General features: G+C 39.9%; 1 protein-coding gene across 4 annotated transcripts in view; it reads left to right on the top strand.

Moving 5' to 3' along the window:
• Window positions 1-1,518: 1,518 nt before the first annotated feature.
• Window positions 1,519-15,890, top strand: part of efr3a (EFR3 homolog A (S. cerevisiae)) — a 64,903-nt gene continuing 50,531 nt past the window's right edge. For 2 of the 4 annotated variants that reach the window (XM_055228239.1, XM_033982670.2), the window contains exons 1-2: window positions 1,519-1,578; window positions 1,858-1,957. In XM_055228239.1, the coding sequence (XP_055084214.1) occupies window positions 1,948-1,957 (10 nt within the window). In that variant the 5' untranslated portion in view covers window positions 1,519-1,578; window positions 1,858-1,947. Of the gene's footprint in view, window positions 1,579-1,655; window positions 1,773-1,857; window positions 1,958-15,890 lie in introns of those variants that run through there. The other 2 variants (XM_055228238.1, XM_055228237.1) reach the window with 2 other exon arrangements.

Here is a 15,890-nt window from a genome sequence, read left to right as displayed (position 1 = left end):
AAGATTCAAATGTATGTTGTACAGGTTCCTACGCCATAGTTCATAGCTCAAATATCCAATTTAGTTTGGTACAAAGTGACTTACACTTAAGGGGTTTGTATAGCAAATTGCTGCATGAAATAAAACAAAGCTCTGGTTGTAGTGGATTTTCTAAAAGCTTGTGCTTTTGTGCACTGGAGCACTGACTGTGGGAGGGCCTGCGGCAGTGTGCTTGTGTTCCACACTACACCCAAGTGGACGACTCCCCAGGCCCCTGGCTCTGCTACAGACCGGTGTAGGAGTCAGACTGCCCACATCAACCTGGAGGAGATGGCCGTAGGAGCAACAGTGTTGTCTTATAACCAGATGGTTTATGATTCAATCCTTGCTCGAAACCTAAAAGACAGTAAATTAAAAGTATTGGATTTATATAGCACCTTTCAAGAAACCCAACTGATTCATTTATGTGCTCCTTGCACACATCGACAGGGACATTGGTGCATAATGCAGAAGCAATGGTGGAAGAAGTACCACCAAGAAGTACCACTCAGAAATTCCACCACTACCCACCAAAAGTGAGGGTGTCAATCTGCTTCATCAGCCCCTCCAAGCACCATCAACACTCATGCACACACCGCATTCAGGGTGGATGAAGTGTCTTGCCTAAGGACACAATGACTACAACAACTAGTTTTCCAGTAGAGTCACTGTGGCACAAGGTAAAGGTCATCACAACAATGCGGTCAGCTCCTCCTATTGACAGCAGCAGATTTTTCCTTAAATTTGCACCAAAATGACTATACAATGCCCCCGAATCCTATGCATATCATCGATTTTTGTAAAATAAAATTGGAGAAGGAAGTAAGCACAGAGCAGTGAGCGTGTCCTGGTGGCGGTGATAATGGGAGTTGATTGGCAATATGCCATCATGAAAATTAGCAATTAAAGATTACTAAATCCTGCGCAATCAACCCAAATGCAACTTGAAGAGGGTAAATGAGAAGGTGAAACAACTATTGTAGTGAAGGCACAATATTTAACCGACCCACTATGGAGAATTTAACTCAAGAGGAAGGGAGTACTTTGAGAATATTTATTGGTAGCCAGACTCACTTACATTACATTGCATTTTGATCAAATACAGTAAACTGATAACAAAGCAATGAAGCAGCACACCCTCACATCCCGCCGCTGTGCACCTGCGCCTTGGAGCTGCGTCTGCGCGCTCTGCCTGCACCGGGATTACTCCTTAAAACTCCCACCTTGCCAAAAAGTGCCGCCCCTCCTTTTGCGAAGCTTTATCTGGGTAATATGAATACAATGAGAAGGTAAATGGCTTTTCCAAAGTCTTGACTAGTTTAATATCAGGTTTTTGGGAGTACCACGTCTTTATTAGATGTAAAAACATATACAATTGTACAAGACGTAATCTGCTATGTTCGGGCCTGGTGCTGCAGAAAGGGGGGGTGTGCCGTGTGCCGTGAGCGCCGCCCGCCTACCCAACACCCACCACATACCACGCTTCCTTCCGTAAATCTGGTTCCCAATGTTGTGATCGTGCATGAGCGAAGTCCCCGCCCTGGTGCTGTCTGCCTGCAGGTATGTGCCCTCTACCCGCCCCCGTGTACCCCTATCTGCCCCGCGTGTGTCCATACGTCCCCTTTCTCCTCCTACGCCGCATGCACCAAGCGTAATGTGCGTGCGTAACTTTCCTGCGCCTCCATCCTGCAGGTACTTACGGTAGTTAGCTGTCGCGGCTAATTCCACTGCTAACAGGAGATTATGAGCGCAATGTCAGTCAGTTATAGACACATCCATGTTTGCTAGATGCCTGACACGTGTTATACGGTCAAATAACGTGCGTATTTCTCCATACAGAGTCGTTGCGCGGTGCCGGGACAACCAGCGATGCTAAACGGAGGCTAACACCGATCCAAAGTGCTGAGAGGAGCCGTGGTACCGTCCAGGATGCCCGCCGGTAAGACCCATGGGTCCGACCAGTGTCCTTGTGCCTGGTCACACGGTGTCTTTGCGCTCTCTGACCGGGGACAGATTGTGTTTTGTCCCGCTGTACCTCTAGGACTGTCAAGTTGAAGTTTTGGCACTATATTGACATGTTGCGTTCACGGCCGCTGTCTGGCTGTCTGCAGTGTGCCGTGGTGCGTTCACGTGGTGTTGTTTACCTGGGGATGTGTCTAATCTCGTCGTTATTGGTGTCCTGCAGTGTTGTTTGCTGAAGGTGGCTGCTGTAGGTTATTGCGCAGTGGTGTCATAAATTGGCCTAGTCAGGATTTTGTGCCTAGAATAATTGTCAATCAGTGTCCACAGGTTTAGTTCTGGTGTAGTCAAAGTTCAGGCCTAGTTTAGCCCTAGTTTAGTGGAATGTTCCGTAGTATAGCATTACTATACTGTGCGCAGTAGCATGGGATGAAGTTTGCCTAATAGAAGTGGAAGTTAACTTGACACAGCGGTTCTCAAAATGTGGGTGTGTCCAAAAAAGGGGTGCATAGTGTTTCTTTAGAGTAGTTTGTTTGGTTTATTTAAAACTTAGATCAAAGTTAGTGAGATGAAATGGAGGTAGATTTATAAAAAACAGTGATAAACATGTTCCCCAGTGATCTTAAGGTCTCAGTCTTGTCTCGGTCTAAACTCTCAGAGGTCTTGGTCTTGTCTTGCTCTTGACCTTTAAAAGTCTTGGTCTTGTCTTGGTCTTCACCCTCAGAGGTCTTGGTCTTGTCTTGGTCTTGACCTTTAAAAGTCTTGGTCTTGTCTTGGTCTCCACTCTCAGAGGTCTTGGTCTTTCATGCATTTCAGGCAAAGCAGTACTATTTTTTTTTTTCCTCATATTGATTTATCATGACTTTTGATTAAATGTTATTTTATTTTAATTAAAATATCTTTCAATATTAATTTCCTGAACATCAACAAACTTGATGTCATCAATTGTGATGCTAACTGGAGGCACTGCTCTGTCTGAATCTCTGTTGAATGTCAAATTACAGTAAACTAAGCTAGCGGTTTTTCAGTTTTTCATTCTGCAAGACACCAGACTAACAATTTGAGTTAAGTGCTCTGGTGCACCTACGATTTTTTATTTTTGTGCACCAAAGCCTGCTTTTTATTTAAGCCAACATAAGGACTTTGTTGATACTTTTACCCGACTAGACAGTTCATACTATTATTATTACAAATAAATTAAATATTGCATTAATGGCTAGTGTTATCTATACAAAATTATTTTATCAAATGATATTAAGTTATTACTTTGTCTTTAAGTTAACTCATATAGACTTCTTACTTATTTAGTTTTAAGTAATAAAAAGCTATTAAATAATAAATATTGGTTTCAAAAACTAGTCAAAGTGAGAGGTCTGTGCCTTTTCTTTACAGTTCACTGCAGTAAATGCAGAGATAGACCTCTTACTTTCAGTTTCAATAGTTGCTCTTTAATGTCTTTGCCATCTAGTTTTATTTTTGTTTTTACCTTGCACAAAAACAGCCTCATTTGAGTCACAACACACAGTGTGGAGGATAAACCTGCAGATCCTCCACACTGTGTTTTGCTTCTCTTTAAAGTCATTTATAATGTCTCATTCACAAAATAAAGCCAAAAAAGCCAAACTTATGAGAACTTTGATAGATATTAAGCTCTGTGCATCAGAACGCACTGGTCAAAGCAGCACGGACCTGGGCTTGGCTTTAGCGTCTGGTCAAAGGTGAGGGCAGAGTGAGGGAACTGATGCTTTTTTCTTTTTAATTGTCAATTAAACAATCAGTAAAGTTTGTTTTATATTATTTAATCCACACTTATGATGAGGAGAGTGGACACATGAGAAGGAATGTGATGAGGATCTGTCAGTGCACACAAGGAACATTTTTAGTTGCACCTGGTTAAATTTTGGCCAAATTGGTTGCACTCTGGGCCCTGGTTAGTGACTCTCACCTTTTATGTTGAACTTCAAACACCAGTGTTTCAAATCCATTTGGTTGAGATTGTGATGGCTGTGATGATTTTTTTATTTGAATAGTTTATCTCCTTCCATTTGTGGAGTATAAATGCCTCACTGCCTATATTTAAACTTTAAGCACTAATTTTTGAGCAGTGTACGCTTTTAAAAAGTGTATAATAACACAGTGAGCAAGAAAGTCTAATTTTATCATGCCAGTATGTAAACCATGTTGTTTTTATACCATAGGGAAGAATTTTAGACTATGGCGTGCTACCATAGTCTCTTGTATTAATGAGAGCAACAGAAACACCTAAACAGGCCCATGAATGCTCGTATTGCTCACACGCTCTTGAATATGTGTTGTGTGCATTGTGTCCCCATGGTAACTGCTGGACATACTACCTTAGACATACATCTAACGCAGCCCCAGTGTGATGTAACTGCTAAGTTCCAATATCTTACCCCAGAGTCTTCCTTCTGCTCCAAACTACATGCTTTTACTCAGAGGACTGGCTGTAGACCTCTGCAGTGAAAAGGCCTGATCAGTATCACGTTGTAGTGCTGTTTATTGGCTCGTAAAGTCAGACTACCTTTGGCCTCAGACTGATCTGCTTTTGATAGTGTTATTATCAACTACACACTGCTTGTTCTTGTGTATGGCAACGTCCATTTATTCCACATCTGAGTTTTCTGAATGATAAATGTTCTTTTTTTCAAGAACTAAAAAAATGAAGTCACTGATATGTGACTTTCATTTTCATTTAACTTTAAATAAAAAGTTAATTTAAATGTAAAATTCTGCTGTTTTTGTCACTTAACTTTATTTTATAATTTAAAAACGTTCATTTCATGAGCTTCTCACACTCAGAGGAATGGTGAACTATTAGATTAGGTATTAAGCTTTTAGTCAATGGAGTCTTGGCCGACCAAAGTTTTTTTTTATTTTATTGGCATTATAAGGATTTATATGGAGTGAGTTAGTTATGAAATGAGCCTTTTTTACACCAATGAGACATTTTAAATAATGTGTGTGTAGGTCATGTCAGATACTACTACTGAGCGTGCCATTAGGCCTGTCACGATAACAAATTTTCAAATTCAGTATATTGCTGACGTAAATATAGACGATAAACAATAATACTTAAACTGATTTGTGACGCTGATGCAGTAAACCAAGAGCAGACTTAAACCAGAAAAACTAAATTCTAAATCTACGATCCATCCATTTTCTTCCGTGTATCTGGAACCGGGTCGGGGTCTACAGTATTGTTAAAAAATCTTGAGCTGCAATAAATAAACAGCTGAATGAAAAACTATAGTGCGTAGTTGTCTGTAATGAGTCATAGAAGTTATTAATTCAACCTTCTACAGCACAAATCTTATAATACAGCCATAAAATAACCAAAAATTTCCCAGTGGTGCAAAGAAAAAATACACACAATAAATATTGACCCCCCCAAAAATCTTGTTCCAGCTAATATATATTGAACAATAAGTCGATATAGTCATTATCGAGACAGGCCTACTTGCCATGGGCGCTGTCTTTATCATTGTGATTGTTATAAATTAAAAAGCTATTTTCAAGCTACACATTATTCCTATTGAGGATTTTGTTGTAAATTGTTAATTGCTATAGCAATGCTCCTAATTTTTCATCATTCTGATATGCATTGATAGGCTTACTGTTGCCTATAAATAACCATTGATTGCAGCTCTTGTCCAGAGTGACTTCAGGCTCATTAAAGGGAAGGCTCTCGTCGAAGACTACATTTCCCATCAGGCCTTGTGTGTGTGTAATTACAGCTGGTGCTAAAGTGCTGATGACATTAGTGTTAATGTGATGGCCCTGTGTGGTCCCAGAGCCACTCCGGTCTGAGCCACTCCAGTCTGAGCACGCCTGTGTTAAGATAACGCTCAGCCAAAGAGTACTGCCTTTAACATGTCAGTAATAATAATCCATAAGTCGTCTGTAATGTGATCTTTAAATATTCATAGATTTTTAGCTTGAAATTCAGCTGAACTTTTACTCATGGATATGTACATATATAAGGGCACTCAGTCCAATCAGGTTCATCTGGGCTTCTGTTAATCAAGTAATACAAATTTTGGTCAACTAACACTCCCATCGACCGAGTAATCTACCAAAGGGCTGCAGTGTCATTTGACATGTTGAAAATCAAGCAATTGCTTTCTAGTATGTATGTATGTATGTGTGTGTGTGTGTGTATATCGGTGGAGGGCCGTGTATTTGACCCGTGGGCCTTCAGGGACGTCCCACTTACACATTACAACATCACCTCAATTTAGGCTACTCAAGCAACACTTAAATCCAGGAGCATTTAAAACCAATAAGCAGCATTGCATTCACAATTAAGAGTAGGAAAGTTCACAGATACTGTCAAAAATTTCAAATAAAAATGCAATTTAAAGATGCCAAACTAAATACCACCAAAATTACGCTATGTGAGCTTAAACAAGTCCAATAAACTGTGCAAAGTCGCCGTTTCATATAAGACACCAACCAGACAATAACAAAATAAACCATTCTTTGAAAATAATGAAAACAGATCATTTGCATTTTTTGACAATAGACTATACAACAGCAAATAACTGAAAAATGTGGCGCAGCTGAGATTGAACGAACTTTATTGCACTGAGGTGACTTCAATGCACCACGTTATTATTAACATTATAAACTCACTTTTTCATTGTGGAGCTCCATCTCCCTGTGTCCACTTGAGTGTCTCCAAATGTTTTTAAGTGCACTGTACCTTCTAAGTGCCCAGCCAAACAACAACAGTACAATTTGCAGCGTTTCTCATAATATCCAGCTTTTCGTGAAAGGCCCGTTGTGGAAAGTATATCTGCAGCCAAATCAATCTCTTCTTCTCCTTCGGCTGTTATAGGTTAAACATACAGCAATAGCTGTTGGATCTCCGGGTTTAGTTTGACATTCTGCACGGTATATCCAATGCGTTTGCATATCTGATCACTAGCCCTGAAATGCAGAATTGAGATCTGATTGGCTATTGACACTGATTGTGTCTGTTTCTACTTACAGTGGACGGGGCCTGCTCTGTTTAGTCTGAAGGTCCCAAGAAAATGAAATTTGCCTGACAACAAGCTAGCTGAAATATAATTGGATAAAAACTCTACCACAATAAACAACATTGGAAGTCACTCAATGAAGTGGATATAATATGACATAAAGAGAACAGAGAATATTTTTGTTTACATATTTATGAAAATAAAATAAATTTACTTTTCTGAGCATGTTTAGGCCAGCAGAGATGCATATTCTCCAGTATGTATTTTTTTAGTACATTCTTTTTCCAGACCAAAGTTTAGTTTGTTTGCATACGTGACGGTTTGGACTTCTCACTAGCTCTGTTCCTCAAAGTGGTCACGTGATGTTGCTGTGACATGTTCAGTCAGCTGACTTAAGCAGGTTGTGGTGCTGTCTTCGTCGACAGAATGTCCCCCCCCCCCCCCCCCCCCCCCCCCCCCCCCCCCCCATATATATATATATATATATATATATATATATATATATATATATATATATATATATATATATATATATATATATATAGGCAATTGCTTGATTTGCAACATAAACATCATCAAATGAGACTGCTGTCCTTCATCTTAACCAATATTTCTACTTTACTTGATTGGAGAAGTGGGTTGGCTGAAAATTTGGTATGTTAAAGTATATTAAACTCATGAGTCACAAGTTTAATCTGTCTTTATATAAATACACTATTTCCTAGTATTTTTTTCTGTGTAAATAGTCGTTTTTGCATGAACTCCCCTGCAGGTGTAGTCTTATGTAGCAGTTTTGAGAGCTTTTGCCTTGTCAATCGATTAATCGTTTCAGCAGCACTGCAGCCCTTGGACCTAACTTTGAATCAATAAAAGCATCACCCAACATCACGATATCTATTAAAACTCATTTTTTGTACTCTCTGATGCTTCTCAAACTCGTGCATCAGCTTTTGTCTGTTCAGTGCTGGACCTGTGGACTAAACGTTGCTCCTCCCCTCCGCTTGACTTCCATGTTGAAGATCTTGTATTATTATTTCTGGTGGTACCAAAATGTGCTTTTGTTCACTCACACAGGGAGCTGGCCTGCCTCCCGTACCAGTGCTGCAGTTGCCATTTAAACACTGAAATGTCATTCTTCTCTGAGGCTATGACCCAACAAAGCAGGGCCACACGGAGCTGAGAAATAACACATTTTCTGCTGTTCGGCGTGCTCCAGTTTTGATGAAGAGGCTCAAAAATCACGATTGAAATGATCACAGTTAGCAAATCATAAAGGCTAAAGTTATAATTGTAATTTCCTCTTTGAGAACTAAATATCTCTATAAATGAGGAATAAAATGAGAAATGAACAACACAGAGCATCCTTTTAACAATATTCAGATGATATTATCAAGCCAACAGAAATGTGTTAAAACCTGTCTTTAAAGGAAAAAAACAAACAAAAACGGTACATCACAACTGAACCTGAGTTGCCTGTACCTGCAGACAGACACATACAAGTTTTTCTCATTCTCAGTATATGGACAGGCCTCATGTGAAAGCTCAGAGCCTCCAGAATTCTCTCGCAGAAGCTGCACTAGCACTGATTCATGATTGGCTGCAGGTGCCGGGGTTTAAGTAGTGACCATTCAGATCAGAGAGAGGCATTTTAGGTTCAAACTAACTGGATTTCCTGGATTTCATTTCATTGAAACTGGCAACCCAAATGAGAGACTCATGTGAGTGGGGCTGAAAGGATTAATCGAGGAAATTGAGTAATTTGATTGCAAAAATGCTTTGATTATTATTTTATTGCCTCAGTGATTCATTTAATTTACATAATTAATTAAAATCACATGAAACTGAATCACACAACACCATTGCGCCGCTTGTTTCTGCACAGCACCAACTGCTCAACAGTTAAGGGCTCGGTGCATGTCAGATCCACAAGTGAGTTTAAGTAGTGGTGTTTTGGTGTGTGTGAGAGCCCGGAGGACCACGATGCTGAAAACAAACAAGAAAAAAATACAGCAGCTAAAGTGAACGACACACGGAGCTAGAGCCTCAAAATGACTCTACCTCAGAGAAGCTTGACCAGTGCACAGAGCACAGAGCTTAAAGCACAACATGATAAACACACGAAGATGTGAACTTTGACCTCAGCTGAAGTGATGTCACATACAGCTTAGATAATGATTAGCTGCTGTGACAGCAGCTCAGACTGGTTCAAAGGACGGCCTGCTGACAAGTAATGAGTCATTTATAAACTTTTGGATTTTGGACTGGTCCACCTGTCTATAAGTGAAGTACTGTAGTTTTGTGGATATACTGATTTGCAATTAAGAATAAAATGTGTTATTTCAAGCAGACATTCCTTATTTGTAATACCTTTGAACCATAAATCTTGTAATCATGTATTTAATTATCTTTTAAGGATGTACTGTATTATTATTTAAAAAAAGAACGATCAGTATTGTTATTGTTATGTTGTTATTATATTGTTTATCTCATATCTGGGGACACGGACAGGTCATGTTTATGGAATTTAAAATCTAAATCTTGCATAAAGTTCCTTTAAATTGATTGGATGTGGCTCAGACAAAGACTGACCCCACAAGTGGCTTTATTTGGTTTTGGTTTATTCTTTTTTTCATTATTAATCAGCTTTTTTGCAGCATTTCAGGGCTGCACTGATATGGACATTTTTGGCAGACACAGATATTTTGGGAAAAGCTTGGGCCACTAATCGATTTTAGGCTGATATTTTTTCTCCATGTTATTTAAAATGAAAAAAAAAAGTACAAAGTTTGAGTTTATAATTTATTAAGCACTGTTTATAGATAGTCTAGACCTTGTGGATTTGAACAGAATGCAGAAGGGACTGGCTGCTCAGGCAATTACACGGTCAGATTATAGAGATATTTTTATAGTTCTGAGAGTTTTTTCCCTGCCCCCTTTTTAGTCTACTAATCTATCTGCTGAACATGTCTTTAGCCAACCAAGAATTTCTGAAGTCGACTACAGATCTAACATACACAAGTACTGAAGAACGTTTCAAAAAACAGGTGTGAACTTGTATAAAAAATGTCCGTACTCTGCCCTAATCGCACATCCAATCCCATTATTTGCCTGTAAAATGACCCCTCTGTGCTCCATAGCCTGTTCGAGTCTAAATCGTCAGTAACCCCGCGGAGGCGCTGGTCTCTGTGCGGTGCTTTTGAAGTTATATTTAGTCCCAATCCTTCACCAAACGCAGGCTGCACACAAGACTCCATCTCCCACACAATTAGCCACGCATCACAACAAGCACTGCCGCGTCACTAGCTTTGATTCGGCCGCACCGCCACCTGGGACACTGATGCATTCTGGGTAAAAAGTCCCGCTCGCCACAGCTTTGAAGTTGGTACAAGGTGGGCGGCAGAGACGGAACTTTTACCTGGATGAAACAAGCAGGATTTGAAAAGGGCTTAAGTGTGGTTATGTAAGAGTGGAGACTTGAAAGCACTTGGAGAGCGGAGCAATGGATGAACTTTTGACTGCAGAGGAAATGCGGTGAAATTTGACTGAAAAGTTTTTCTGTTCAATTTGTTTTTGTAGAGCCCAAAATCACAATAGCAGTCACCTTGCAGAGCTTCAGTCAGAAAATCACTAATCAGAAAAACAGTGAAAGAGTCACTGGTCATTAACAGACGATGAGATGACACAAGCAAAGGGAGAACTGTCCCAGAGCGCCCCCTGTCCTTAGACCCTCCTTCTGCAGGAACAACTCCAACAAATCCCGTGGGAAAAATAAAAACCTCGAGGAGAACCACAGTGAAGGAGAGAACCAGGACCAGGACTGGACCAGGACTGGACCAGGACTGGACCAGAACTGGACCAGGACTGGACCAGGACTGGACCAGATGGAACATTCAAGGCGCAAAGTGGAGTTTCATTGATACTGGGTTGCTTTTACAATAAACTGTACTGAGGCCAAACTGATTTTACTCCATACTACAAGTCCATACTTTTAAATAAGTACGAATCAGAAGGTTGACGGTTAAAACTAACTTGGCTAGGAAGATGAATTCTTGTGATATTTGTGAGTTCACAAATTCTTGGCAAGCTCCCACTGGCGTGATGGGGCGCAGATGCTGGTGGTTCGGAGACTGGACCAATGACATTGTGCAGTGCAGCACTGTGGTGTGGGCGGAGCCAGAAAGAAGGGCTCAAACAAACCAAAACAAACATATCGACGCTGATAGATGTACCTCAACCTATTTCAGAGAAAATATTTTCTAAAATCTTTAGTGTTTGAAAAATGTGCAGAGAGAAGAGCTTTGTGCATTTGTGGATTGGAAAGCGGTTTGTGCTTTTCTCTCAACTGGATTTAACGCTCAAAGGCATCTGGCATAAAACATGTGACAGTGACCATACTGACGAAACTCATCTGTGTTCATCACTCCAGTGTGAACAGCTCTGCAATGTGTGAATTCTTTTGTCCTTATTTGGCTTTGTTTTGGTCTTTGCTTTTTATTCTAATCCAGTGTAAGATGCATACTTCTCTGATATCCAGTTCCATTGTGGTTGTGCTTCAGATGGAGCTGTGTGCTGCAGTCAGAATGGTGCAGTGGTGAAGGGCAGTGTGTCCTCTCAGTGCTGGATCTCTGCCTCTGGCCCCTCGGCCCCTTTGGCCCTTCTGGCCCCAACTCCACACTGGACTCTGAGTTTGACCTCTGGCGCACACACATCCAGGAACATTAACATTTCAGAGAGACTGGAATAGCAACATGCTAAGCTAATGCTAAGCTCCCGTGCATTTATCAAGTTTTACAGAATAAGACCCCGTTATTTCTCTGTTTAAGCATAGACCTGCATAAAACAGAGAAGCAGACACACCCACTATTTGTGTTGGTCAGTCTCGGTCATGATGAGTGAGTGACAGGTGGGTTTAACCAATCAGAAATGTAAAGTTTGAAGATGAAGAAGAGTGGGCGGGAGCAAACGAAAGCAGAGGAGGAGCAGTGAAACAGAGGAACAGAAGAGGAGATGACAGGAGCATAAAGGAGCAGCTCGGAGGTGCAGACAGGAGCATTGCTCACTTTATATGGACATCAGTCATAAACTCTGAGTTGGGCTGTGGACCGTCTAGAAGATCTCAGCTGATACTGTTGTCTATGAATTACTATGATAACATACAGACAAAGAAAGCTGATTACTGCATCCTTAGAGGACGCAGTGGGGCTGTAGTCCTTTAGTCCTTTAGTCATTTAGTCGATTAATGATGGTGCCTTTTGTATAACTCGACTAATTATTTTATTTTGATTATAAGGATTTATATGGGACAGCAGAAAGAAGGTGGGAGAGGGAGTGAATCCTGTGTTTTATTTATTCTTTTTCCATAGACTTTTCCCTAGTACTTGTCTGTATAAATATTTGTTTCTTCATGCAGTTGTAGTATTTTGAGTAGAGATGTAACAATATCCAAATCTGATAATACATTATTGTCACAGTATGTGTTTCGCAATACAATATTTATTGCAATACTTTGACGCCTTTAACAGAATTGCAGAAATACTACTTTTTCCTTCACAAACGTTTCCATTATGACAGTAATGATTCACACCAAACAAAGTGCTTACTAACAGTTATTTCTTCATGCTGTCTGCACTGAAACAGAGCAAAGGATCATGGTCTATGTAGTTTCCTTAGCTGTTACTGCAATAAAAAAGAAAAGATGTTGTTTAAAATGTATTGAAATTATGATGATTATGATGATATTACTAAGAGACTTTTGATGATTGACTATAGTTACATGGCCCAATCGTATAGGTAATGAAGTGCTTTTGCCGCTAGGGGTCCGCAAAATGAAATATTGATATATCGTATCATTTAATGTGATGATGCAGTATCGGTATCGGAGGGTGCTTTACTGATATATCACCAAGAATATTTTTTAGATATTTTGCCAAATTATTTTGTGACAGCGCTCGTTTATACAATACATCTGACATATTGACTGATTTGATGATTAAAATGGGTGTATTTCATATAAGGTTTTCACAGGAAGTGATTTAACAAAGACTTTTAGCATCACAGCCATGATTTAGTAGCTCTGTTGGGGCCCCTTAAAGCAGTAAAAGTAAATGCTGAGCTCATATATGCTACAAATGAATAAGCATTGACCAGTGCAACGGTTGTGTCCTATTGAGTAACATGCACTAAACGCAATGCACTTAATGTTCATTCATCTTCAATAAATGGAAGATAAATACATTATTATTATAATTTATTTATTTATTTTTTTTGTGCTGAACCATCTTGAAACGATCTCAAATATATATCGTAGCAAATTTTATTGATGCCACGTCCCTTTTTAGTCCACTAAACGATCGGCAGGACATGTCTTTAGTCATCTACAGCCCCAGCACACAGGGAGCCGCTCAGGAGCTGTCGGTAAACTGCACACCTGGACACGTGTCTTCTTACACAGGAGACCTTAACATGTGTCATTAGCTGTGGAATGATGTGTGTGTTCTCATGATTGTTCATTTTGTCATGTCAGCACTAGAGGGCATCATGTGTCACTGTCCCTCTGCCAGCTGCCGCGGCTCAGACCGTGTGTACAGCTCCGTGTCAGTCTGTAGGGACATGATCTCCGGTCTGACCTTAGGGGTCCTAACTCTCCATCTCTCTCACCCTCCCATCTGAGCATCTGGGCACACACCTGGAGTGTGACATGAGCAGCTCAAGGAGAGTCATTTTGATGTTGGTCATATGTCCATAAAAAAAAAAAAAATCCAAAATTCAAGTTATTCGTATCCTTAAATGATTCTAAGGGCCCAGAAACATCAGAACTCTGAAAATAGGCCAATAACTATATTTTAGTTTGAAGTTTAATTTCGGCAGATGGAGCCCTGATTATATTAAATTCATATATATATATATATATATATATATATATATATATATATATATTCATATTTATGTTTGAAAAATAAAACTCCTTTCTATATTTTAACTACCCCCTCCCTCATAATGGTCAGGTAGCAGGTCAGATCTGTGGACATTCACATAACCATCGCAAGTTTCACATACAAACTTTAGTCACAGAATCCATGGTGTCTTCCTGTATTTTGTCTCGGGGGCTGGCATGTCCTGTCCTAAGATGGACTGTGTGAGTGGACACGAGACAGTGGACAGGGAGTGGGCTGGTGCATTCTGGGTGAATGATGACAATGCCTGGAGCTGTGTGAACATGTGATTCACATTAGGTCTGATTCAAAACATCTTTTCTGATTCCCTCCCAACTCTGAAAGCTGCTTCAGCAAATCAATAATATTAGCAGCTTTTTTTTAAAAAGCAGACCTATTCAGCCCAGACCTATTTTTTTTTTTAGAGCTTTTAACTATGTTATAGTTGTTTAACTTCTCATTTAGTCTCTAAAGGTTGTATTTGGAGTCATTCATGCGTGCAATTTTGAATGGCTTATTTTTAAGACACCATTTTGCTGATCAGCCTCTTTTCATCAGCATACGCCCACTGCCCTGTACTTTTATTTTCTTAATCGGTGATACACACAGGATTTGGCAGCGTCACACATTTTCATCATTTTGGTACAAATGAAAGAAAATCTGCAAGACGCTAGCATGATGTGCAGCGATCCACGGGAGGTGCCAACAGTTACACGGCTCTTTGTTGTGATGAGGTTTACGGCGACACCTGCTGCTAAAAAAAACCTGTTAGTTTTTTAATGTGAAAGTCAGTGGACTTGTTTTGAAGTTGTTTTATGTGAATATTGCGATTTTTAAAAATGCATTTTCTATCACCATGATCCACGGGTGTCGTAGATTATAACTTTATAGCCGACACAAGAACAACATGTCTTCTTTAACGTAAAACTTTACCATTCTATTTAAAAGACCCAAGCTGATCACTGACCATTAGACACGACAGAATCTCACTCTTGATTAGAATTTGATGAATTGCACCATTGCTACTTATTTGTTTGTAGTATGATTTTAAGGCTCCATTATTTTAAGTATTGAAGTATTAATTTACGTCAGCATTCCATTTTTTTTTGCCTTGTTTGCCCCCACAGAATCATTTGAAAGTAACCCAGTCCATCTTCTGATCGATAGCTACTGTTGCACATTTCTTTGTTTTCCACTGACCCCCTCTCCTTGCGCTTCTGGTGGTTTAAACCGGGCAGGGGTGCATGAGGGATGGCGTTCCCCTAAGCCCACAGAGGAGGACTCTCATTAAAGTCTGGATGTGACAAAGGACATACCCGGCCCGTTCTCTTCTAAGGGGCCCAGATGTGCCACTATATGAGCCGCTGAGCACAGGTGGGAGCGCAGCGCAAATCTCATCATAAATCTAAAAATAAAAATAAATAAAAATAACCTCTGCGCACTTACACAACGCCAGGCTCAAGCAATAACTCCTGAACGCGGCGTCTCGTATTTATCACTTTAGCTCGGGAGGAATAAAAGCGCGTGGGAGCAGGTGGGACAGAACTGAGGATATCATAACATCTCTTTTGTCTTCTTAATTGCAGTGTAACCATTACGAAGAGAAGAATTATTGCAGTCTTATGCATATCGGCTGGTGTAATGTGATGATAGATGAAGTGTGGGAGCCAGGATCTAATATGGAAAAGAAGGGAGAGACAGTTTGCAAATTGCTGTAGCTAGGGCTGTGTAATTATTCAAATTTTTATTGAGATGGTGAATAATCAGCTTTTTTCCAAATTAAGAGTACTTTGAAGCAATACTCTTGGCTGTGTTTTTAATTTAAAGGTGTAACTTTTCTGATAGAGGGATATTATTGCTTTACCTGGAATGTTCTGCTGTACAACATTAAACTTGTCTTGTCTTGAAATAAATGAATGGGAAGTGTTTTTACTGCTCAAAATACTTTATACTTTGAATAACTTACACTGTTGCATTGAAC

This window comes from Periophthalmus magnuspinnatus, chromosome 17, assembly GCF_009829125.3.
Source record: "Periophthalmus magnuspinnatus isolate fPerMag1 chromosome 17, fPerMag1.2.pri, whole genome shotgun sequence".
NCBI classification, from domain to species: Eukaryota; Metazoa; Chordata; class Actinopteri; order Gobiiformes; family Gobiidae; genus Periophthalmus; species Periophthalmus magnuspinnatus.
This window is presented reverse-complemented; position numbering and strand designations above follow the sequence as displayed.